Source organism: Sapajus apella, unplaced genomic scaffold (assembly GCF_009761245.1).
Source record: "Sapajus apella isolate SASKATOON/1434 unplaced genomic scaffold, GSC_monkey_1.0 scaffold60, whole genome shotgun sequence".
Taxonomy (NCBI): domain Eukaryota; kingdom Metazoa; phylum Chordata; class Mammalia; order Primates; family Cebidae; genus Sapajus; species Sapajus apella.
In genome coordinates this window covers 13280651-13303888 of record NW_022437000.1, presented here as the reverse complement: position 1 = coordinate 13303888, position 23238 = coordinate 13280651, and the positions used below count along the sequence as shown (strand labels likewise).

Below are 23238 nucleotides of genomic sequence, written 5' to 3'. Positions count from 1 at the left end.
TGGGGTGCGTGTGCTGTTCTGTAGGGCGCGTGTGCTGTGGGGTGCGTGTGCTGTTCTGTGGGGCGCGTGTGCTGTGGGGTGCGTGTGCTGTTCTGCGGGTCGTGTGTGCTGGTCTGTGGGGCGTGTGTGCTGTGGGGTGCGTGTGCTATATGGCGGGTGTTCTGTGGTGTGCGTGTGCTGTTCTGTGGGGCGTGTGCGCCGTGGGTGCGTGTGCTGTTCTGTGGGGCACGTGTGCCGTGGGTGCATGTGCTGTTCTGTGGGGCGCGTGTGCCGTGGGTGTGTGTGCTGTTCTGTGGGGCACGTGTAGTATGGGGTGTGATTGGTCCTCTGAGGCGCTCCCGGCGTGTCTGCCGCCTACACTGTTGCCCCCAGCTGGCTGGTTCCGTGGTGTGAACCAGCAGGTGTGGTTGGGAGAGTCCTTGCGCCTCCCGGGGCCGCCTAGCTGGGCGCACGTGAAGGGCATTGTTCTCGGTAACTGGTGGAGGAGACAGGCCGGAATGGGGCAGCCAGGAGCCGCGCAGTCTCCCAGCCGGGTGTGTCCTGTCCAGGCCTTTAGCCGCTTGTGCCGCTCCAGTCTCGGAGCCTCCCGAGGGCAGGGCGGGCGTCTGGGCAGCGCTGGCCTCCAGAAGGTTTCCAGGGGCATGCACGGCCCGGGACTGCCTGTGAGTCCCCGTGGCTGGGAGCCTTGCACCCGCGGCTGGCACAGAATTGGAGAGCTCTCCTGGCACCCAGGCCGTGTGCTTCACAGGTTCCTTGGGGTTGTGGCTTAAACGTTTCTAGGAGGACAGTTAAGGACCTCGTCCTGATGGGTGGTTTGAAACAAATTAAATTGTTTTAACTGGCAGTCCCAGGGACGCCTCCGTAACGTCCTGTAGGAGCAGGAGACAGGCATGCACCCTCCAGGAAATGCAGTTGGAGTGAACATTTGTGGGAATGTGGGCCACTGGCCCTCGGAGCCCCGCCCGACAGCCCCAGGCCTGGCCCCTGGCAGAGTGAATGCTCCCGAGGGTGAAAGGGCAGACGTGTGTGAGGAGGACAGCCCCCATGACAGGCCAGCAGCAGAGCCACGGGACACCGCCGCCAGCACAGCCGCACCTCGGGCTGGCGTGTGTGGCTCTGCAGCGGGCAGGCAGTGCCGCCTCAGGCGAAGCTGGGAGGGTCCTGCCTTTGCCGACAGGATTCCTGCCACTCGCAGCCTTTATGGCTGTCCAGGAGCAAGGCTTTGGCCTTCTGGAGTTGAGGTAGAACCGCCAGGAAACCCTCTGCATCATTCTGCTTAAAACAGCTTTTTGTTTTGAGACAGAGGCTTGCCCTGTCGCCCAGGCTGGAGCTCAGTGGTGTGATCTCGGCTCACTGCAGTCTCCACCTCCCGGGCTCAAACAATTCCCCTGTCTCTGCCTCCCCGAGGTGCGTGCCACCACACCCGGCTAATTTTGTATTTTTAGTAGAGACGGGGTTTCACCATGTTGGCCAGGTGATCTTGAACTCCTGACCTCAGGTGATCCACCTGCCTTGGCCTCCCAAAGTGCTGGGATGACAGGCGTAAGCCACCATGCCCTGCCAAAAACGGCTTTATTTAAAATGCAGACACCACCCTGGGCAAGGTGGTGAGACCCCATCTCTGAAAACCCTTTTTTAAATTAGCCAGGTGTGGTGGCACATGCCTGCGGTCCCAGCTACTGGAGGGGCTGAGGTGAGGGGATCGTCTGGGCCTGGGAGGTCAAGCCTGCACCACTATACTCCAGCCTGGGAAACACAGCAAACCCTGTCTCAAAAAAACCCAAAACACCAAAAACCACCACCCGCCTGGGTAGCCCTTGCCTATAATCCTGCAGTTTGGGAGGTCAAGCAGGGGGATTGTTTGCTTGAGGTCAAGAGGTCAAGACCAGCCAGGGCAGGATAGCAAGACCCCATCTCTATTCTGAAAAACCAAACACAGTGTTGTATACTAACAGAATGGCAGAGCTGAGGTGGCTTTGGAACCTAGAGGCACCTATGCACATTGTATGCACAGATGTGCACCTGTCAGTTTGCTGTAGGCCCCAATGAAACACCACAGCCTGGTAAACAGTGGAAACAAATTCTCTCTCAGCTCTGGAGGCTGTGTGTCTGAGGTCGCCATGTCTATAGGGCGCGTTCTTTCTGAGGCCGTGAGGGAGGGACTGTCCCAGGCCTCGCTCCAGCTCTGCTGGGTCCTGGCAGTCCTGGGTGCCCCCCGGCGGGTGGCATCACCACGCCAGTCTCTGCCTGCATTTCCACGTGCGTTCTCCGGTGCGTGCCTGTGTCCAAAGCCCCGCCTGCGACAAGGACACCAGGCTGTCGGATTCAGGCCCACCTACACCACCCTGACCCCGTCTGTAACCACATCTGCAACAGTCCTTCTCCCAAACAGGGTCCCAGCCTGAGGGATGGGGGTTAGGACTTCAACAGATGAATCTGGGGGCGGGGGACACAGTTCAATGCATAGCATACGTGTAGAGTTACGCAGTGCACGTAGGATCTTGTGTTCTGCCTTTTTAGCTTTTTGTTTGTTTGTGTTTTGGTTAGAGACAGGGTCTCGCTCTGTCACCCAGCCTGGAGTGCAGTGGCACGATCTTGGTTCACTGCAGCCTCAACCTGCTGTGCTCAAGCGCTTCCCACCTTGGCCTCCCTGGGAGTTGGGACCACAGGTGCGCCACCACGCCCGGGTACTTTTTGTATGTTTTGTAGAGATTGGGGTCTTGCCATGTTGCCCAGGCTGGTCTTGAACTCCTGAGCTCAGGCGATCCTCCCTCTCCACCTCCCACAGGGCTAGGATCCCTCACCGTGCCCGGCCCGTGCTGAGTTTTCTGCACGGCAGTCGCCCACCTGCATTTCCCTGTGCTGATGGTGTCCACACAGTGGCCCTCTCCCAGGACCGGTGGCACCGTCGGCTCGAAGGGGTCTGCTCTCGGCCACAGAGGTCTCCCTGGGCCCGCTCTCGGCCACAGAGGTCTCCTCACATTTCTGTCATCAGCTCAAAGGGGTCGGTTCTTCCCAGCACTTCCATCATCAACCTATGGATCATGATCTCTCCGCACTGGTTACTTTGGTTTTTGAGTCAAACTCGTAGGGTCTGTTTTTAAGGGGAGCTCCAGGTCAGGGGTCGGGTAAGGCTGCGCATGTCCACGAGTGCTCTGGCTCCAGGAGGGCAGCGCCACATCCGTGTGCGACGGAGGCCACTGTGGTGCTCCAGCGCCGCGCTCTGTGGCTGCCCCTCCGCACTTCCTATCATGTTAATTGATGTTGGTTGACTGAAGTTGGATTCTTTCCCCTTATTACTAGAAAAATACTATTTTAGAAATTACAATCCAAGTCACAGCACCCAAAAGATTTTTAAAAATTAAAAAAATAAAAAAAAATTACAGATGAGTGACAAGGGAATTTAAGTCGTAAAACCCAGTCGCCTGGAAATGGCGCCGACTCAGGGCTGCGAAGCCCCCGGGGTCTGGGACTGCCTCGATGGAAAGGGTCACATCTGTGATGTCTGCAGGCAGCACCCACCCTTTGACACGTGTGCACCTTGATTTCCCCAAAGGGTCTCCACCACGAAATTCTCCCAACACCCAAATGTCAGAACGTGTTCCTTACGGTTTTTATAAAATGTGGTCGTTGGTATAGTTTTATCTCTGATAGAGAGTTTTATGCTATTGGTAGATAGAAATTTCTTTAGAAACCAGTGGTAAATTATTATATCACAAGGTTACCATTAGTGGAAGGGTCTTTAATTTTAGTATTCAGGATTTCTTTATTTCCTTTTGCTTTTTCTTTTCTTCATGAAAGCCTGACCAAACACATCACTGGATGGTAGGTACTTAGCAATTCTAGCAACCTACTAAAGGATCATTCTGGAATTATGCAGGTTTAGGGGAGAGCAGGAGATATTGAAATGGGGTAGTTAGTAGCCGAATGATTGCAGAATTGTGTAAACTCAATGGGAATTTCTGTTTCTCTTTTTTCTAATTTCAGGGAATGAATTTTATAGCAGGATATCTGATTCTCATCACAAATAATGAAGAAGAATCTTTTTGGCTGTTAGATGCTCTTGTTGGAAGAATACTACCTGGTATGTTGAAAATTCCTGCTGTATGCCTTAACGGTCCTGTTTCTGGTGCTACCAAAATGATTTCCCTGAGAAATCAAGATTTAATTAAAGCACGGTTGAACCGTTTAGGAGTTGAGGTTAAATCCTTTTTTTTTGAGATGGAGTCTCGCTCTGTCGCCCCGGTTGGAGTGCGGTGGCGAGATCTCGGCTCACCACCTCCCAGGTTCAAACAGTTCCCCTGCCTCAGCGTCCCAAGTAGCTAGGATTGCAGGCGCGTGCCAACATGCCCAGCTAATTTTGTATTTTTAGTAGAGATGGGGTTTTATCACATTGGCCAGGCTGGTCTAACCTCAGGTGATCCACCCACCTCGGCCTCTCAAAGTGCTAGGATTACGGGCATGAGCTCACGTGCCTGGCCAAAAATCTTTTTGCAGTAAAAAAAAATGTCTTTGTAGTTGAGCTGAAGAGGAGAAGGCCGTGTGAGTGCCCAGGTCCCGGCTGCAGCAGCTGCTCACCCCTGGGCCGGCAGGGGGCCTCGTGCCCTGTCTTGGCACTTTCGGGCAGCTGGGGCCATGTGGTTGGCTCACCCCTCCCTCGGTTGGCAACTTCTGTGTCCACCGAGTGCCACGGTGCAGTTTGTATTGGTCACAGAATCTCTGAGAGGCTCACTTGGTTTCATGTATGTGTAACTGAGTTTGAGTTACCAGTAAGAGTATAATAATTACCCTGTATGTATCTACAGTCACTTTTTAAGTAATTACTTACTTTTTAAGGTGAAAATCATTCTTTTCAAACCTTTCTACTTTTCTGTTTATTGATGTTTAATTATGAAGTTCATGTTTATTAGTGGATAATAGGCTGTGAGCTGCAGGTCAGGTCACTTGGGAAGAGAAGGAGCTGCGGAGTGGGCAGGGCCAGGGGCTGGGACCACTCCGCAGGTCCCCAGCCTGGCTGTGGTGCTGGGTCTAGGGGGCCGTGTGCTCAGCCTGCAGGGAGGAGGGGATGTGAGGGGCAGCCCGGCCAGCCCCTGGTGTTTGGAGCGTGGGGGCGAGTGTGGCTTCAGCTCCTGCCTGGCGAGCTCGAGGCCTGCGCTGTCATTTTCCCGCTGAGCCGCGCACGTCTGGCCTCGGGACAGCCGCAGCACATGTACACAGTCACCGACCCCATTCCAGGGTGCAGATACTGCAGGCCCGGAGAATTCGCGTGCTGAGCTGACCGCCACTGTATGCGGCAGCACCTGGTTCAGATCCAGACTGTGCGACCGACAGACCGCAGAGTGTGTCACTGACGGGGCGAAGCTTGAGCGCATCGTTAAGGGCAGGGAGGAATCGGTGCCACCCTCAACCCAAGGGCGCAGAGACCAGCTTGAGGAGCTGCCCACCCCAGAGGAAGGGAGCCCCACAGAGATCCCGGGACCCGGCGTGGCAGCAGCAGCGGGCAGAGCCTAGCGGGGCAGAAAGGATGCTGCTGTCTCAGCTCAGCTTGGTGAACGCCTGGACCGCGGTGGAATGGTGACCTTAGAAGCAGGTGGAGTCAGGAGACTTCCAAATGTGGAAACAGCTCAGCCTGCTGTCCTTACATCCCAGTGCGAATCATGGCGAATCTTCACCACCGTGGGCCCTGCAGTTCTTTTCACCACATTTTTGTTGAACGCCTGTCGTGTTCTGGCACTGTTGAGGGTGTGGGAAACACTGGTGAACACATATGAGTCCCTGTCTTTGCAGAGGGCGACCCCAAGCAGCAGCAGGTGAGAACTCAGGTCAGAGGGCTCAGCGCCAACCCAGAGGGCAGGGGCAAGTCCCACGGTGCTGGTGTGAGGGACAGGCGCCTTCTCAGTTCATGAGGTGCCATTTCCGACATCCATTATGAGATTAAGTTGAACCAAACTGCAGTGCAACTAGGTCTGGATTCAAAAAGGAAAGAAAGTATGAAACTAAGATTTTCGGATCCCGGAGGAAACGGGTTATTCCTATCCCTTCAGAGCTCTCCCAGGGGCAGAGAAAAGCAGCCGATATACGACCTTCTCTAAGAACTGGGTCGTCCCGGTGCCACGGTTACCCTGCTCTTAATTGCTGCTTTTTAAGTTATATAAGAAATGCACAGATATATTCTCATTTCAGAAGTTCAAAAAATACAGTACTTTTTATTGAATAAAAAGTGACGGCGGGGTGCTGTGGCTCATGCCTGTAATCCTAACACTTTGGGAGACCGAGGTTGGCAGTTAGGAGTTCAAGACCAGCCTGGCCAACATGGCAAAACCCCATCTCTACTAAAAATACAAAAATCAGCCAGGCGTGGTGGCAGGCGCCTGTAATCCCAGCTACTTGGGAGGCTGAGGCACAAGAATCAGCTTGAACCCAGGAGGCTGAGGTTGCAGTGAGCCGAGATCACCCCGCTGCACTCCAGCCTGGGAGACAGAGAGAGACTCCATCTCAAAAAAACAAAAACCAGAAATAAGCAGAAACTGACAAGGCCGGGCAGAGTAGCTCACAGCTGTCATCCCAGCATTTGGCAAAGGTGGGAGGATCACTTGAGCCCAGAAGTTTGAGACCAGCCGGAGCAACAAAGTGAGACCGTCCCATCGCTACAAAAAAAAAAAAAAAAAAAAAAAAAACGACCTGCCTTCACTAGCACATCCCCATTTGTCTCCTAGTCACAGGTAACCGCTGTGCCATCACCAGTCTGGGGTATGTATTTCCAGAGTTTTTACAGACCTACATAACTCATGTGAAAGAGTGAGAATTGGTGACAGAAAACAGAAGCAAAAGAAAAGGTGAACTGAGACAAAGATCTGTTCCTTTGGGAAAACTGATAAGTAGACAAATCCCTGGCAAGACTGATAAGAAAAAAATGTGGCCATGCTTGGTGGCTGACACCTGTAACCACGCACTTTGGGAAGCTGAGACAGGAGGATCACCTGACGTCAGGAGTTCAAGACCAGCCTGGCCAACATGGAGAAACCCCGTCTCTACTAAAAATACAAAATTAGCTGGGCAAGGTGGCATACGCCTGTAGTCCCAGCTACTTGGGAGGCTGAAGCGGAAGAATCGCTTGAACCTGGGAGACGGAGGTTGCAGAGAGCTGAGATCTTGCCGCTGCACTCCAGCCTGGGTGACAGAACAAGACTCCATCTCAAATAAAAGCACAGGAACTGGGCTGGCCTCAGTGGCTCACGCCTGTAATCCCAGCACTTTGGGAGGCCGAGGTGGGCGGATCACCTGAGGTCAGGAGTTTAAGACCAGCCTGGCCAATGTGCTGAAACCGTATCTCTACCAAAAATGCAAAAATTAGCTGGGCATCATGGCGGGCACCTGTAATCCCAGCTACTTGGGAGGCTGAGGCAGGAGAATCACTTGAACCTGGGAGGCGGAGGTTGCAGTGAGCTGAGATCAGGTCACTGCACTCCAGCCTGGGTGACACAGCAAGACCCTGTCTAATTAAATAACTGATTGATTAGTTAATTAAATCAATCTTGCAGAAAATAAAAAAGAGAAACTGCTCATCAGTTCATGTTGTGAAGTAGTACAGCCTTGACAACATATAGGCTAATCTCACTGCTGAATAGAACTATGTAAATCTTAATTATTAATATTAGGAACTTGAACCTACAGTTGATTACGAAGTTTTTTTTTATTTGAAGATAGTTTATTCCTGAAATGCAAGGATTGCGTAATCATGTGGAAGAATCAAGGGCAAAGCCAAAAAGCCTTGAAGAAAGAACACTCGAGATATGTTGTAATGCTCTCATAATTAAAATGGTGTCTTGCCGTGCTGCCCAGGCTGGTCTAGAACTCTTGGGTTCAAGTGATCCTCCCACCTCTGCCTTCCAAAGTGCATTAAATTCCGAGTGGATGAACAGATCAATGGAACAGAATTTCGAAGCCAGACAGAAATCAACCAGTCGGTGAACATGTTAATCTACGGGAATGTCTTCTGTGAGATATGTCAGTTAATGGGAAAAAGACTGTTTAAAACATAATTCAGTGACAGTTCACTGCATGGAAGAAAAAATTAATCCCATATTTTAATTCCAGATGGATTTAAGACTCATGTAAAAAATCAAAATTTTGAAACTCAGATAACAAAATATATAACAATTGTGTCATGTGGGAGTAGGGGAGAAGTTACTGAACATAATTCAAAAAAGCATAGATGGCATCGATAATTTTAGTTACATGAATATTTAAAAACTAATTTTGGTAAGAGTCTTCATAAGCAAAGTAAAAAGGTAAACTGCTGGTTCGGAGAAACTCTCTTTGATCCATATAATGAACAAAGGGTTAGTGCCTGGACTCTGTGGATGAATTTCTAAAAATCTAAGCAGAAAGTCCAGGCGCAGTGGCTCACGCCTATAATCCCAGCACTTTGGGAGGCTGAGGTAGGTGGATCACCCGAAGTCAGGAGATTGAGACCATCCTGGCCAACATGGTGAAACCTTGTCTCTACTAAGAATACAAAAATTAGCTGGGTGTGGTGGTATGTACCTGTAATTCTAGCTACTTGGGAGGCTGAGGCAGGAGAATTGCTTAAACCTGGGAGTTGGAGGTTGCAGTGAGCCAAGATTGGGCCATTGCACTCCAGCCTGGGCAACAAGAGTGAAACTCTGACCCAAAAACAAACAAACAAACAAACAAAGCAGAAAAAAACAGCTCAGCAGAACATCAGGTGAAGAATGTGCCTAACTGGAAATTTACAAAATAGAGACCTGCATGGCCCCCAGGCCTGTGAACCCATGGCCAGGTTCCCTGGTGGGCATGAAGGTGCAGATGGAAAGACGGGTGGAGTGAAGCCCTCTGCAGCCACCCGAGACCTCCAGGCCAGTGATGCAAAATGAACCCTCCCTGCTGTGGAGCAGCGGCCATGGGCCAAGTCTGCCTGGACATTGAAAATGTCATGCACATTGTCGTCTTTCTACAAAGGAGGAGGCTGAGGCTGGTGGGGATTAAGTAACTGGTACTCAGGCCCCCAACGCGTCAAGGGGCTGCGATCCCATCCCAGGCCTCCCCACCCGAGGCCTGCACCCCGCAGCCGCCTCCCCAGACTTCTCCCACCGCCATTGTGGAAGGCAGGAGGACTGACTGATGCATTGCTCATTTGTCACTTAGAGAGGGGTCCAGTTAAGGGAGTTACTTTTACCAGCAAATGCCTCTAATCCCAATTCAGTTAGGAAGGGACCCGAGGACACGCTACCCGTGGCCTGTGACCATCCACGCACAGACTTCCCACACCCCGAGTTCTCAGCCCAGAACACCTGCCACACCCCTGGCCTCTTCCAGAGCCCATGAAGACCTTCCTCAATCGCCATTCAAACAAGGCATGGAAAGAACGCAGGGGAAGGTGCAGAGGCCGCACCCCAGGCGGGCGATGGTTCCCGGCCACCTCAGAGGAGGAGGTTCGCCAGGCTCTGCCACGTGTCTGAGGGTGGAAGGGGCCGCGTCTCGTCTCGGGACAGGCGTCAGTCATGAGTCAGTGCAGTCCTGAGTCAGCACTCTGCATCCTGAAAGACGGGTTTGACCTGCTTTCCCTTGAAAAATAGGGAAATAGGTCAGGTTATAATAACTCGCCATAGAATCCCCTCAGCTCTGGCTGGAAGGACTGGCCGAGATACGGACTGACAAGCCACCTTCTGTCGGGACCACAGCTCAGCCCTGTGAGCAGAGATGGGCTCTTAGCACCCCACTTGCCACATCAGAGGTGTGTTTCCTGCGTCCTCCTGAGAGGGTTTCCCTGAGGTCGCCCATCCTGGGGGCGGTGCTCACGTGGCCTGGGCCATGCCCCGTTGGGCTGGCTTGTCACAGGAGGCTCATCTCTGGGGTCAGGAGCATCTGTTTTGGGATCAGATTACACCGAGTAATCAGGCAGCCGGGCTCACTACACACAGGTTTCCAGATCCGTGGACTCACACATCAGACGGTTGCACAGAAGGCTCTTTGTGCAATCCAGGGCCTCTCGGTACCAACTTTCTCCATAAGCTACTTAAAAAAAAAAAACTGTATACATTCGGGAAAAAAGTGATTGCTGCTTTTCCAATCGGGGTCTCCTAATTATAGCAGTTAAAGTTTTACTGAGTTGTATGCTAAGAAACTGCTGAATTTAAGGTAGTTGTTCTCATTTAGTGGGATCTTAAAATTTAAATAATTGCTCAGTTTTCTATTAAGTATTTAACCAGAGATCTTAGCTACTTCTAAAGTGTATTTATTTATTGCGACAGGGTCTTGCTCTGTTGCCAGGCTGGAGTACAGTGGCACGATCACAGCTCACTGCAGCCTCGACCTCGCCAGTTCAAGGGATCCTCCCACCTCAGCCTCCCAATTAGCTGGGGACTGCAGGTGTGCACTGCCATGCCCAGCTAATTTTTGTATTTTGAGTACAGACAGGGTCTTGCTGTGTTGCCCAAGGTCTCAAACTCCTGGGCTCAAGTGATCCTGCCACCTCAGCCTTCCAAAGTATTGGGATTACCACATCTGGCCTCAGTTTGTGTAACTGACACATAACGGGTCTGTTAGCTTTTTACCTGTGAAATGTAACAGTGTAAGCAAATCAGAAACACTATTTCATGGTAGCTTCTCTGCACCTTTTCTGGAATCTGGAAAGTTGTGCAGGGCACTTGGGGAGCGCGGCAGGTTTTCCCAGGGCCCTCTCACCCGAGCACGTCTGCTGTCTGCAGGGATGCTTGCTACAGTCCTAGGGATGTCTTAGGGCTGAGTGCCAGGCGGGTACTTGGCCGGTGTGCGTCCGTTGTCCTCAGGGCTTCAGGACCTTAGGTGAGGTCTCGCATTCCCAGTGCAGAGGTGGGGCCCAGGGTGAGGGGCTGGTCTCCTGCATAGCTGGCATGGGGTGCAGGCAGGGGCATCCCAGTGGGTGACTCCAAAGCCAGCCCCCCTCAACTCACCCCCTCACCACGGCCAGAGCCCCCCCACTGCCCTTCAGTGTCTGCAGGCAGCAGTGGAGACTCCTAGGCAGAGGAGAACCCAGCCTGGTGCTGAGACCCAGTTGGCCCTTCCTAGCTCCCAGCATGTGGAGGGCACCTGCCTTTCAGAGGAGGATTGGGGGCTGAAGCTTACACCTAGAGGGTGCAGAGTCCTTTGCATGTTCTTGTTTATTTATTTATTTATTTTTTAATTTAATTTTATTTATTTATTTATTTTGAGACGGAGTTTCACTCTTGTTACCCAGGCTGGAGTGCAATATCATAATCTTGGCTCACCGCAACCTCCACCTCCTGGGTTCAGGAAATTCTCCTACCTCAGCCTCCTGAGTAGCTGGGATTACAGGCACGCACCACCATGCCCAGCTAATTTTTGTATTTTTAGTAGAGATGGGGTTTCACCATGTTGACCAGGATGGTCTTGATCTCTTGACCTCATGATCCACCTGTCTTGGCCTCCCAAAGTGCTGGGATTATAGGCGTGAGCCACCGCGCCCGGCCTCTTGTTTTTTTAAATTAAATTTTACAGTACTTATTTTGCCTTCACACACACAAAAAATCTGTCTTATTCTCACTGCTGGGTGTGTATCCAAAAGAAAGGAAGTGACTCTGTTGTAGGGTGTCTGTCAAAGCGTTTGCCGCGGCACTGTTCCTGCAGCCAGGATGGGATTGACCCCGGTGTCCGACCGCAGACGGATGGATGAGGAAAGTGGGGCATACACACGGAGCAGAGTGCCGCTCAGCCTCAGAAGGAACGAGACTCCGGCCAGGCTCGGTGGTTCTCGGAAATCATCCGGCACTTTGGGAGGCTGAGGCAGGCGGATCATCTGAGGTAGGAGTTCAAGACCGGCCTGGTCAATATGGGGAAATCCCATCTCTACTAAAAGATACAAAAATTTGCCGGGTGTGGTGGCAGGTGCCTGTAATCCCACCTACTCGGGAGGCTGAGGCAGGAGGATCGCTTGAACCCAGGAGGTTGGTGCTGCTGTGAGCTGTTTCTGGTACTGTACTCCAGCCTGGGTGACAGCAGCAAGACTCTGTCTCAAAAACAGAGCTGGGATTGCAGGCGTGAGCCACCGCGGCTGGCCTCCAGCGACCCACATTTGATCATAACATACTGAATGCTTGTGTCAAAATATCACATGGACCCCATTAATATGTACACCTATTAGGTATTTATAAATATGAAAAATAAAAAAATAAAACTTTTAGCATTGTAAAACTGATAGGTTTAAGAATTGGTGAAACTTACAGAAGTTAGGAAAAAGCAGTCTGTTCTCTTGTGCTCGTGTTTGTTGAAGTCTGTTGAGCTGCTGGAGGGGCCCTCTCTGCTCTGCCCACCCCGCTTAGAAAGTCATTCCTTTACCCGAAGGATTAGGCACTTTTATTTCTGTTCAAAGATTTGTTCTGTCTAGAAAATTTGGAATTTCCACTAGTTTCTCTTTCTAACCCTAGGACAACCTTATTGCTTATTTATCATCTCAAATTGAGAATCCAGAAGAGTGGTTGAGTTCAGAATGAAAGGCGGTTCTGTTTTCGGCGTGCGTTACTGATTCATACTCTGAACCAAGTTAATCCCTCGGTAAACATTTGCTGTTCTTCATTATTTTCTGTTTTTCTCGATTGCTTTATATTTTCAGCTGACTTTATTAACTAGTCAGCTTCTAGGTGCAAAAGTCACAGGCTGGCTGCAAACAGTCGTAGCAGCACAGGGTGGGGTGGTAGGAAAGCAGGTCCCTCCCTCTCCGTCCCCCGGACCCTGCAGAGGGTTTCCCGTGTTATCCGTCCCAGGATGTCCCCTGTGTGCGAGAGCACTTCACGTGTTTCTAAAAGCACAGGCATGTTTCTAAACATGCCTGTGAGTTATGAGTTTTTAGAAGAGGCAGGATAAATGCTGATCGCTCAGCTTTATGGCCCCACCCTTAAGATCATAAATTGGCGTCTGGTCATTGGAAGCGGGCCGGGCAGTGGTGAGTGTCTGTGTGATTGTGAGCTCCGGGGGCTGCACACAGGGGAGGGTTTTTGTCCTTTTTGAAGCTTGGTTTGCCCCATGTGTGGCCCTCGGGAGCCTCTTGTGTTTGGCTCCTGTGCTTTTAGAAACAGCGGCCTGAGCGCAGCGGCTCACGTCTGTAACCCCAGCACTTTGGGAGGCTGAAACAGGCGGATCTTCTCAGGTCAGGAGTTCGAGACCAGCCTGGCCAACATGGCAAAACCTTATACCTACTAAAAAGTAAAAAAATTAGCCAGGCATAGTGGCACACACCTATAATCCCAGCTACTCAGGAGGCTGAGGCAGGAGAATCGCTTGAACCTGGAAGGTGGAGGCTGCAGTGAACCAAGATCATGCCACTGCACTCCAGCCTGGGGGAGAGAGTGAGACTCATCTCAAATAAATAAACAAATATAAAAGCACAGGCACTGGGCCGGGCGTGGCGGCTCTCACCTGTCACCCCAGCACTTTGGGAGTCCCAGGTGGGTGGATTGCTTGAGGCCAGGAGTTAAAAACTAGCCTGGCCAACCTGGCAAAACCCCCATCTCTACTGAAAATGCTGAAATTAGCTGGGTGTGGTGGCGCACACCTGTAATCCCCCCTGCTTGGGAGGCTGAGGCACAAAAATTGTTTGAGCCTGAGAAGTGGAGGCTGCAGTGAGCCGAGATTGCACCGCTGCACTCCAGCCTCGGTGACAGAGCAAGATCCTGTTGTTCATTCATTCCTACATACACACATACATACTTTTTTTTTTTTTTTTTTTTTTTTTTTTTTTTGGGACGGAGTTTCACTCTTGTTACCCAGGCTGGAGTGCAATGGCGCGATCTCGGCTCACCGCAACCTCCGCCTCCTGGGTTCAGGCAATTCTCCTGCCTCAGCCTCCTGAGTCGCTGGGATTACAGGCACGCGCCACCATGCCCAGCTAATTTTTTGTATTTTTAGTAGAGACGGGGTTTCACCGTGTTGACCAGGATGGTCTCGATCTCTTGACCTCTTGATCCACCCGCCTCGGCCTCCCAAAGTGCTGGGATTACAGGCTTGAGCCACCGCGCCCGGCCCCATACTTTTTTTTTTAAAGCACAGGCACTGAAGAGACATCTCTGTTGAGGTATGATCCACATACCTCACAGTGTCCCCATCTCAAGCGTACGGTGAAGTGGTGATCGGTGCGTTCATGTATTTGCCAAAGGTGGTAACGGGATCCCAGCTTCTTGACTGAGCACACCATTCCGTGCGGTTCTCTGTGGTTTGCCATGCACGTGAGCACCTGGACTGTGTGTCTTAGTGTCACCCCGGGTTACACGTGAGGAGCCTTGGGCCCTTCGGTCTGTGCATGGGAATCTGCACCTCTTTCTCTTCCTGTCCAAGCACGTGGGCTGCAGGCTCTCCTGATGCGAATACCCCAGCAGCCTCTGGCTGAGCCCCTTTCCTTGGAATTTCCGATAGACTGGTGGCAAGACCCGAGATCTGAGTTCATTAGAGGGGCAGGATAGGCTGGGCACAGTGGCTCAGGCCTTGAAGCCCAGCACTTTGAGGGGCTGAGGCGGGCAGGTCACCTGAGGCTATGAGTTTTTAGAGGAGGGGGACAAATGCTGGATCCCTTGGCTTTACGGCCCCACCCTCAAGATCGTAAATTGGCGTCTGGTCATTGGAAGGGGGTCGGGCAATGATGTGTGTCCTTGTAATTGTGAACTCCGGGGCTGCACATGGGAGGGTTTTTGTCCTTGAAGCTCAGATTGCCCCATTTGTGGCCCGCGGGAGCCTCTTGGTTGGCTCCTGAGTCCTGTGCATGTGACTGTGGTGCCAGCCGCTTCCTCGCGTCTGCAGGACGGGCTGCTCTGGGCTCATCCTGTGAGCCTTCCGCCCCAGACCTGGACCAGCCTGTATCTCCAGGAACCTCTGGCGTAATGTGTGTCACTGGGCCTTTTGTCAGTGCGGCTCCCTAAGCTTGTTCTTGTGTGGATTCCTTGGGACGTGTTTGTGGAAACTGTACTCACGGAGTCCTTGGACACCTTCAGAAGGTGTCTGGGAACTAGGAGGTGGTGCTGACTCGGGTCTAGGTGGCCAGGCCGTTGTTTGGGGAAGCACACCCTGGAGCATTTGGTGTGATGGGGCACTGCGTGTACAGCTCCACCTCACACAGTCTGGGGAACAAGGCAGGTGTGCGTGTGCATGTGTGTGCCTGTGTGTGGTGTGCGTGTACAGCTCTGCCTCACACCGTTAAGGGGATCGAGGCAGGTGTGCGTGTGCCAGTGTGTGCCCGTGTGTGGTGTGTGTGCGCACATATGTGCCCATGTGTGTCTGTGTGTGGTATGCACATGTGTGCCTGTGTGTGGTGTGTGTGTGCGCATGTGTCCCTGTTTCTGTGTGTGGTATGTGTGTGCCCGTGTGTGGTGTGCATATGTGCCCATGTATGTCCATATGTGGTATGTGTGTGCACATGTGTGCCCTGTGTAGTGTGCATGTACAGCTCCACTTCACACTGTTAAGGGGATCGAGGCAGGTGTGTGTGTGCACGTGTGTGCCTGTGTGTAGTGTGCATGTACAGCTCCACTTCACAGTCCAGGGGATCAAGGCAGGTGTGTGTTTGCCCGTGTGGTGCATTTGTGCACCCATGTGTGGTGTACATGTGCCCATGTGTGGTGTGTGTTTATAGCTCTGCCTCACACTGTCCAGGGAATGCAGGTGTGTGTGTGCATGTGTGTGCCTGTGTGTGGTGTGCATGTGCATGTGTGTGTCTGTGGTGTACGTGTGCCCATGTGTGGTGTGCGTGTACACGTGTGCCCATGTGCACGAGTGTGCCTGTGTGTGGTGTACGTGTGCCTGTGTGGTGTGTGTGTGCCTGTGTGGTGTGCGTGTGCATGAAGAAATCTCTTACCATGTATGCCGTAGGTCCCCCAGCTGGGCTCTGTACCTGGGACTGGCTGAAGACTGAATAATGAGTGAGAAACAGACATTTATCAACACGTGCGTCGTACACAACCTGGGAAAGCGTGGTTGGAGCCTGGGCATGTTCACCATCCTGGGTGCCTATTACCTTCAGGCTTCTGGGAAGGAAAATCAGGAAAATTAAGTCCACAAGGCTGCTTTGTAAGGTTTTTGTTTTTGAAATGGAGTCTCACTCTGTCACCCAGGCTGGAGGGCGATGGTGCTATCTTGGCAAACTGTAACTTCCACCTCCCAGGTTCAAGCAGTTCTCCTGCCTTGGCCTCCTGAGTAGCTGGGATTCCAGGCCTGCACCACCACGCCCAACTAATTTTTCTACTTTTAGTAGAGATGGGGTTTCACCATGTTGGTCAGGTTGGTCTCAAACTCCTGACCTCAGGTGATCCACCTGCCTCAGCCTCCCAAAGTGCTGGGATTCCAGGCGTGAGCCAGAACACCTGGTCACTTTGTAAGGTTTGAGATGCAGATTTCAGGAGTGTGTTTCCTGGTAGGGAGAGGGAGATGCCCCTGGGAATGGAAGCTCCCTTCATAGAAGTCTGTGCAAACCATTTAATGTTTTGGCAGCCCAGGAGTTTCAGACCACCCTGGACAACATGGTAAAACCTTGTCTCTATACAAAACAAAAAATTAGCTGGGTGTGGTGGTGCACATCTGTGGTCCCAGCTATGCAGGAGGCTGAGGCGGGAGGATCATTTGGGCCCAGGAAGTCACGGCGGCAGTGAGCTGTGATAGCACCATTGCACTCCAGCCTGGGTGACAGATAGAGACCCTTTCTCAAAAAAAAAAAAAAATGAAAGTTTTTTGAGTCTTCACCTCATACCCTTTATTTTCTAATTGAAAGCACCTGGGTGGAGACCCGGCCTGTGAGTGCATGTGAGAGTGTGTCTTGGACTCACACGTGCTCACAGAGGAAGATCTGGGAGTGGGAATGAAGTAGAGGAGGAAGCTGCAGCCACGTGGAGATGCTTATGGTCACCATCTGTGTGGCCCCTGCCCACATCTGACCGCAGACCCTGAGGGGTTTGCAGGGGAATGTCAGAGCTGCGCCCCCACCTGTCCTGGCCCGGGAGGCGCCATCCCGGATCCTTGGTGACAAGTGCAGTGTTGGGTTGTTTGCAGAGGTGTGGATGTCCCCAGAAGGACAGGGACAAGGGGCCTTAGGGAGGTGAGCCAAGACCAGGTGAGGTGGTCACTCCTGGGAACATGAGTGCCTGCGTGTCAGCCCGGAGGGATGAGCCCTTTCTGCAGGGATTGGCTGCTGTGCCGGCTGGGCCTGGGAGGAACTGCCTTGCCCTCAATGTTCAAGGAAAGGAAAGCAGCTGCGGCTTTCATTTAATCCTCCCCTTGGTGGCCGGCTCAGCCCCGTGGAGTTTAGGGAATGAGTTCAGCGCCTCTATTTTTGGAAGCTGCTCTAAGCTTCTCTGTATCTGGGGCCAAGGTCAGGCTATGCTTCTCTGCAGACCCCCTGCTGCCTGGAGCTCAGGGCCCCCTGCCACGCCACCTGTGGGATTGGGGTCACCTGTAGAACCAGGGTGGGCGCTGATGGTTCTTCACTCCTCTGTCCCCAGCTGCACCAGGATGTACTCAGCTAAGAAGGTAAAGAAGAGCAAAGCGCTCAGAGCCCCAGAGGCAGATACAAAACAAGGATATGGAAGGGAGGACTTTAATCCCTGGCATTTGCTCGCTGAGCTGGCTCTGGCTAAACCACCTTCAGAGGCATTAGTATTTACTGTTAAACCGACTTCACCGTGTGCTTACTCTGAAAAGCAGTGACAGGACTGTGATGCTGCGTCAGTGTTTGTGATGGTTCTATCTTAGCCAAGATATTCAATTAACAAAAACAGGCTGGGCACGGTGGCTTATGCCAGTAATCCCAGCACTTTGGGAGGCCGAGGCAGGTGGATCACCTGAGGTCAGGAGTTTGTGACCAGCCTGGCCAACGTGGCGAAACCCTGTCTCTACTAAAAATGCAAAAATTAGCCAGGTGTGGCGGCGGGTGCCTGTAATCCCAGCTACTAGAGAGGCTGAGGCAGGAGAATAATTTGAACCCAGGAGGCAGAGGTTGCAGTGAGCTGATATTGTGCCACTGCACTGCAGCCTGGGCAACAGAGGGAGACTCTGTCTAAAAAATAATAAATAAAAGAGCAAGAACAGCTCAGCCCCGCACGGCAAGAGGCCAAGTTGTGTGGGCATCAGCCGAGGCTGTGCACCTGCAGGACGGGGCCAGACGCACTTGGGAGGGTGTGGCACGATCACACGGGTCACATACTGAACTCTTTCCCAGTGCAAATCCAAGCACTAAAATTTACTGTAAATCATTACATGAGCAAGCTAAAAAATGACGTGGGAAACGCAGAAGTGCTTTGGTGACACAAATGTCCATTCGAAAGGAGGACGCGCTGCTAGAAGCATTTGTCTGAGTGTATTTTTTCTTGTGGTAAAACGCACAGAATGCGGAATGTGCCCTCTTACCCACATTTCCAGCTCAGTGGCATCAGGGCCGCTCACCTCGTGGTGTAACCATCGCCGCCGCGCTTTCCAGGGCTGTTGCATCTTCCCAGACAGAATCCTGGTCCCCGTCACTCCTTCCCTCCCTCCGCCTGCTACGGAAGGCCGGACTCCCTCCCCTTCTAAGGCTGAATGATTCTCCATCGTGTGACCATTCATGTTTTGCTTATCCACTCGTGCCAATGGACACGTGGGTTGCCTCCGTCTCTTGGCTGTTGTGAATATTTCTGCTAGGAACATGGGGGTGCCTGCATCTCCTTGGGACTCTGTTTTTCACCTGCAGATTTTTATTTATTTATTTATTATTTTGAGACGGAGACTTGCTGTCTCCCAGGCTGGAGTGCAGTGTCGTGATCTCAGCTCACTGTAGCCTCCACCTCCCAGGTTCAAACAATTCTCCTGCCTCAGCCTCCCAGATAGCTGGGATTACAAGTGCCTGCCACCACACCCAGCTAATTTTTGTATTTTTAGTAGAGACGGGGTTTCTCCATTATCAGCCAGACTGGTCTTGAACTCCTGACTTGAGGTGATCTGCCTGCCTCAGCCTCCCACAGTGCTGGGATTACAGGGCTGAGCCGCCACGCCTGGCCCTCGACCTGCAGATTTTAACTGACGCCCAGCCAGGCGGCCTCCAGCCCAGCCCTTCAGCCCCAGGAATGTCCTAAAAGGCCTGGCTGTGGGGGTCGCTCCCCACGAGCCCTGTGTCTGCAGGCTTCAGCCCGACTCTTCCTCTCCCACTTTCTCCTTCCCTCCTGAGAGGGGTCCTTGTGGGGTGGCCCTGTTTTCTTTGGCTATAAGGGGAGTGGGGCTTGTGGAGGTGAGGAGAGTGTCAGGGTCTCTTCTCCCCCTACCTGGCAGATTACTACACCCCGGCCATGCTGGGCCTAAAGACCGACCAGGAGGTGCTGGGGGAGCTGGTTCGGGCAAAGCTGCCGGCCGTGGGGGCCCTGATGGAGCAGCTCGGCGTGCTGTGGACGCTGGTGGTGTCCCGCTGGTTCATCTGCCTGTTTGTGGATGTCCTGCCTGTGGAGGTGAGCGCCTCGCTTAGGGCCCGGGGCGGGCAGGGAAGCTGCCAGGGAGTGACATGGTTTCTGTGTCTCTGCAGACAGTGCTTCGGATCTGGGACTGTCTGTTCAACGAAGGCTCGAAGATCATCTTCCGGGTGGCCCTGACCTTAATTAAGCAACACCAGGAGTTTATTTTGGAAGCCACCAGCATTCCAGACATTTGCGATAAGTTTAAGCAGATTACCAAAGGGAGTTTCGTGATGGAGTGTCACACGTTCATGCAGGTAAGTGTCTGCGGGTGCTCACGGGGCACACGTGGCTCCGTCCCTTCCGCTGGGGGGCCCCGCCTTACCTGCAGCCCAGGGCTGCTCTGACTACGTGAGGGTGCACAGGACGGGCACCAGTGTCAGTGAGCCTCTGGCTCTGTCCTGCGTGCCTGGCCTCCCAGGACTTTCCTCTCCCTGTGGACGCTGCTCCTGGTCCTACAGGCTGTCTGCATCTGTTGTCTGTGCTGCTGGAACAGCGGCTTCCCGAGGCCCAGCTTCCCCACTGGGTCCTGGACCTGACGTGGGCGGTAGAGACTCAGGCCCTGATGAGGGTGACGTGGGAGCCGCACCCAACAGGCCTTCTGAGGAGGCCAAGAGGCTAGGACAGGCTCAGGCCCCGGATGCTGCTCATCGCTCCCTGAGAGGGAATGGAGGCTCGGGGCCCCTCTGGATGCAGCATGGTGGGCGTGGGGGGTATTTCAGCAGCCAGGGCCTCATCAAAGAGAACAGAGTGGTGGCCGGGTGCGATAGCTCACACCTGTAATCCCAGCACTTTGGGAGGCTGAGGGCGAAAAGATCACCTGAGGCCAGGAGTTCAAGACCAGCCTAGCCAATGCGGCAAAACCCCATCGGTACTAAGAAATACAAAAATCAGCTGGGTGTGGTGGCTCACGCCTCTAGTCCCAGCTACTTGGGAGGCTGAAGCAGAATCACTTGAACACGGAGGTGGAGGTTGCAGTAAGCCGAGAGCGCGCCACTACACTCCAGCCTGGGCAACAGAGTGAGACTCAGTCTCAAAAAAAAAAAAGAAATAGAAAACTGTGGTGACAAACGAGAGATGTCAGACACAAGCCCTTGGCAGAGGACACAGCAGTCAGCTGTGACTCACTCGAGGGCTTGTCAGGTAAAATGAGCGCTTCGCCACGGACGCGTGCCTCGCCGGAGGGGGAGAGCTCCCCGTCCTCGGAGGTCAGGCTGCTGGCCACTGGGTGAGAAGGTTTCAGAGCCTCATGGAGCATCAGCTTCCTGAGAGGGAGCCAAGGCCCAGGCCTCCTTGGGAGGGTCTGCTCCAGGAACCTCGTTTGCAGCTGGCTTGGCTGTGCCCAGGGTGTGCTGGAGATAAGTTATTTTCCTAGAATGAGCTTTGTCCAAAGGTGAAGTGGTGAACGGTAAACAGGACTCTGAGCCCCTCAGATCTGTTAGAGACTACAGACAGTAAGGTGTCTTCTGTCATAGCCTTCTGAGTTATATCACTAAATAATTAACATAAAGAGCCGTGACGTGCACGGGGAAAAGCAGCCCAGGCTGCCCTGGGGGAGATGAGCATGTGCCTGTTGTTCTGTGGCTGGCTTCTTTCCCACAAGACTGACAGCCAAGCTCTTTTTGGAGAAGGGGATCTCCATCTGCGCCTTAGGGGAGTGCAGTGGTGCAGTCTCAGCTCACCGCAGTCACCACCTCCAGGGCTCAAGCCATTCTCCCAAGCAGCGGGGACCACAGGCACTTGTCACCATGCCTGGAAAATTTTAAAATTTATTGTAGAGATGGGGTTTCCCTATGTTGCCCAGGCTGGTCTCAAACTCCTGAGCTCAAGTGATCCTCCCACCTTGGCCTCCAGAAGTGCTGGGATTGCAGGCCTGAGTCACCACACCGAGCACAACCTTCAAATGAATCTAAAATCTCACCCGGAGTCGCTGGTGCATTGGGTGATGGAGTCTCTGTGTGGAGCTGCCGCAGCCCCTGCCTCCACCCGTGTGAGTTTGGACTGTTGTGTGTTCGTGATTCACAAGGGGTCCCCATAATCTGTCATTCCATAGTCTCTGATTCTTAGAAACACAATTTGATTCTTGCCTTTCTTCTTGATTGTAATTTTTGTTAATATGCTGATTTTGTGACACAGTCTGAATGGCGTTTCCTGGCTGAGTGATTTTAGAGGATCAGATCTGCTTTCTTCCCACAAGACCTAAGGACAGTGTTGGTGAAAACAGGCTGTGCTCGTGAGTGAAGGCTGGTGTGTGATGGTGTAGTGTCGCCCTGCGCTTGTGAGTGAAGGCTGGTGTGCGATGGTGTAGCGTCATGAGTGAAGGCTGGTGTCCGATGGTGTAGCATCACCCTGAGCTCGTGAGTGAAGGCTGGTGTGCGATGGTGTAGCATCACCCTGTGCTCGTGAGTGAAGGCTGGTGTGTGATGGTGTAGCATCACTCTGCACTTGAGTGAAGGCTGGTGTCCGATGGTGTAGCGTCATGAGTGAAGGCTGGTGTCCGATGGTGTAGCGTCATGAGTGAAGGCTGGTGTGTGGTGGTGTAGCATCACCCCGAGCTCGTGAGTGAAGGCTGGTGTGCGATGGTGTAGTGTCACCCTGCACTTGTGAGGGCTGGTGTGCAATAGTGTAGTGTCACCCTGCGCTCGTGAGTGAAGACTGGTGTGCAATGCTGTAGCGTCACCCTGCGCTCGTGAGTGAAGAAGGCTGGTGTGTGATGGTGTAGCATCACCCTTTGCTCATGAGGGCTGGTGTGCGATGGTATGTCACTCTGCGCTCGTGAGTGAAGGCTGGTGTGTGACAGTGTAGCGTCATCCTGTGCTCGTGAGGGCTGGTGTGTGGTGTAGCATCACCCTGCGCTCGTGAGGGCTGGTGTGCGATGGTGTAGGGTCACCCTGCGCTCGTGAGGGCTGGTGTGCAGTGCTGTAGCGTCACCCTGTGCTCATGAGTGAAGGCTGATGTGCGACAGTGTAGCATCACCCTGTGCTCGTGAGTGAAGGCTGGTGTGCGACGGTGTAGCGTCACCTTGCGCTTGAAGGCTGGTGTGCGACAGTGTAGTGTCACCCTGTGCTTGTGAGTGAAGGCTGGTGTGCGATGTAGTGTCACCCTGCGCTCATGAGTGAAGGCTGGTGTGTGACAGTGTAGTGTCACCCTGTGCTTGTGAGGGCTGGTATGTGATGGTGTAGTGTCACCCTGTGCTGAGGGCTGGTGTGCGATGGTGTAGCATCACCCTCTGCTCGTGAGTGAAGAAGGCTGGTGTGTGATGGTGCAGCGTCACCGCACGCACATGAGGGCTGGTGTGTGATGGTGTAGCGTCACCCCACGCACGTGAGGGCTGGTGTGTGATGGTGTAGTGTCACCCCGCACTCGTGAGGGCTGGTGTGCGATGGTGTAGCGTCACCCTGCACTTGTGAATGAAGGCTGGAGTGCGACAGTGTAGTGTCACCCTGCGCTCATGAGTGAAGGCTGGTGTGAGATGTAGTGTCACCTTGCACTCGTGAGGGCTGGTGTGCAATGGTGTAGCATCACCCTTTGCTCGTGAAGGCTGGTGTGTGATGGTGTAGCGTCACCCCACGCACGTGAGGGCTGGTGTGCGATGGTGTAGCGTCACCCTGCGCTCATGAGGGCTGGTGTGTGATGGTGTAGCGTCACCCTGCACTCGTGAGTGAAGGCTGGTGTGGGACGGTGTGGCGTCATCCTGCGCTCATGAGGGCTGGTGTGCGATGGTGTAGCATCACCCTGCATTCGTGAATGAAGGCTGGTGTGTGATGGT

At 53.0% G+C, this 23238-nt stretch overlaps 1 protein-coding gene across 2 annotated transcripts in view; it reads left to right on the top strand.

Moving 5' to 3' along the window:
• Nucleotides 1-23238, top strand: part of GRTP1 (growth hormone regulated TBC protein 1) — a 39862-nt gene that overhangs the window by 13905 nt on the left and 2719 nt on the right. For both annotated transcript variants that reach the window (XM_032246300.1, XM_032246301.1), the window contains exons 5-7: nucleotides 3988-4084; nucleotides 19294-19466; nucleotides 19541-19726. In XM_032246300.1, coding sequence (XP_032102191.1) covers nucleotides 3988-4084; nucleotides 19294-19466; nucleotides 19541-19726 — 456 coding nt within the window. The remainder of the gene's footprint in view (nucleotides 1-3987; nucleotides 4085-19293; nucleotides 19467-19540; nucleotides 19727-23238) is intronic.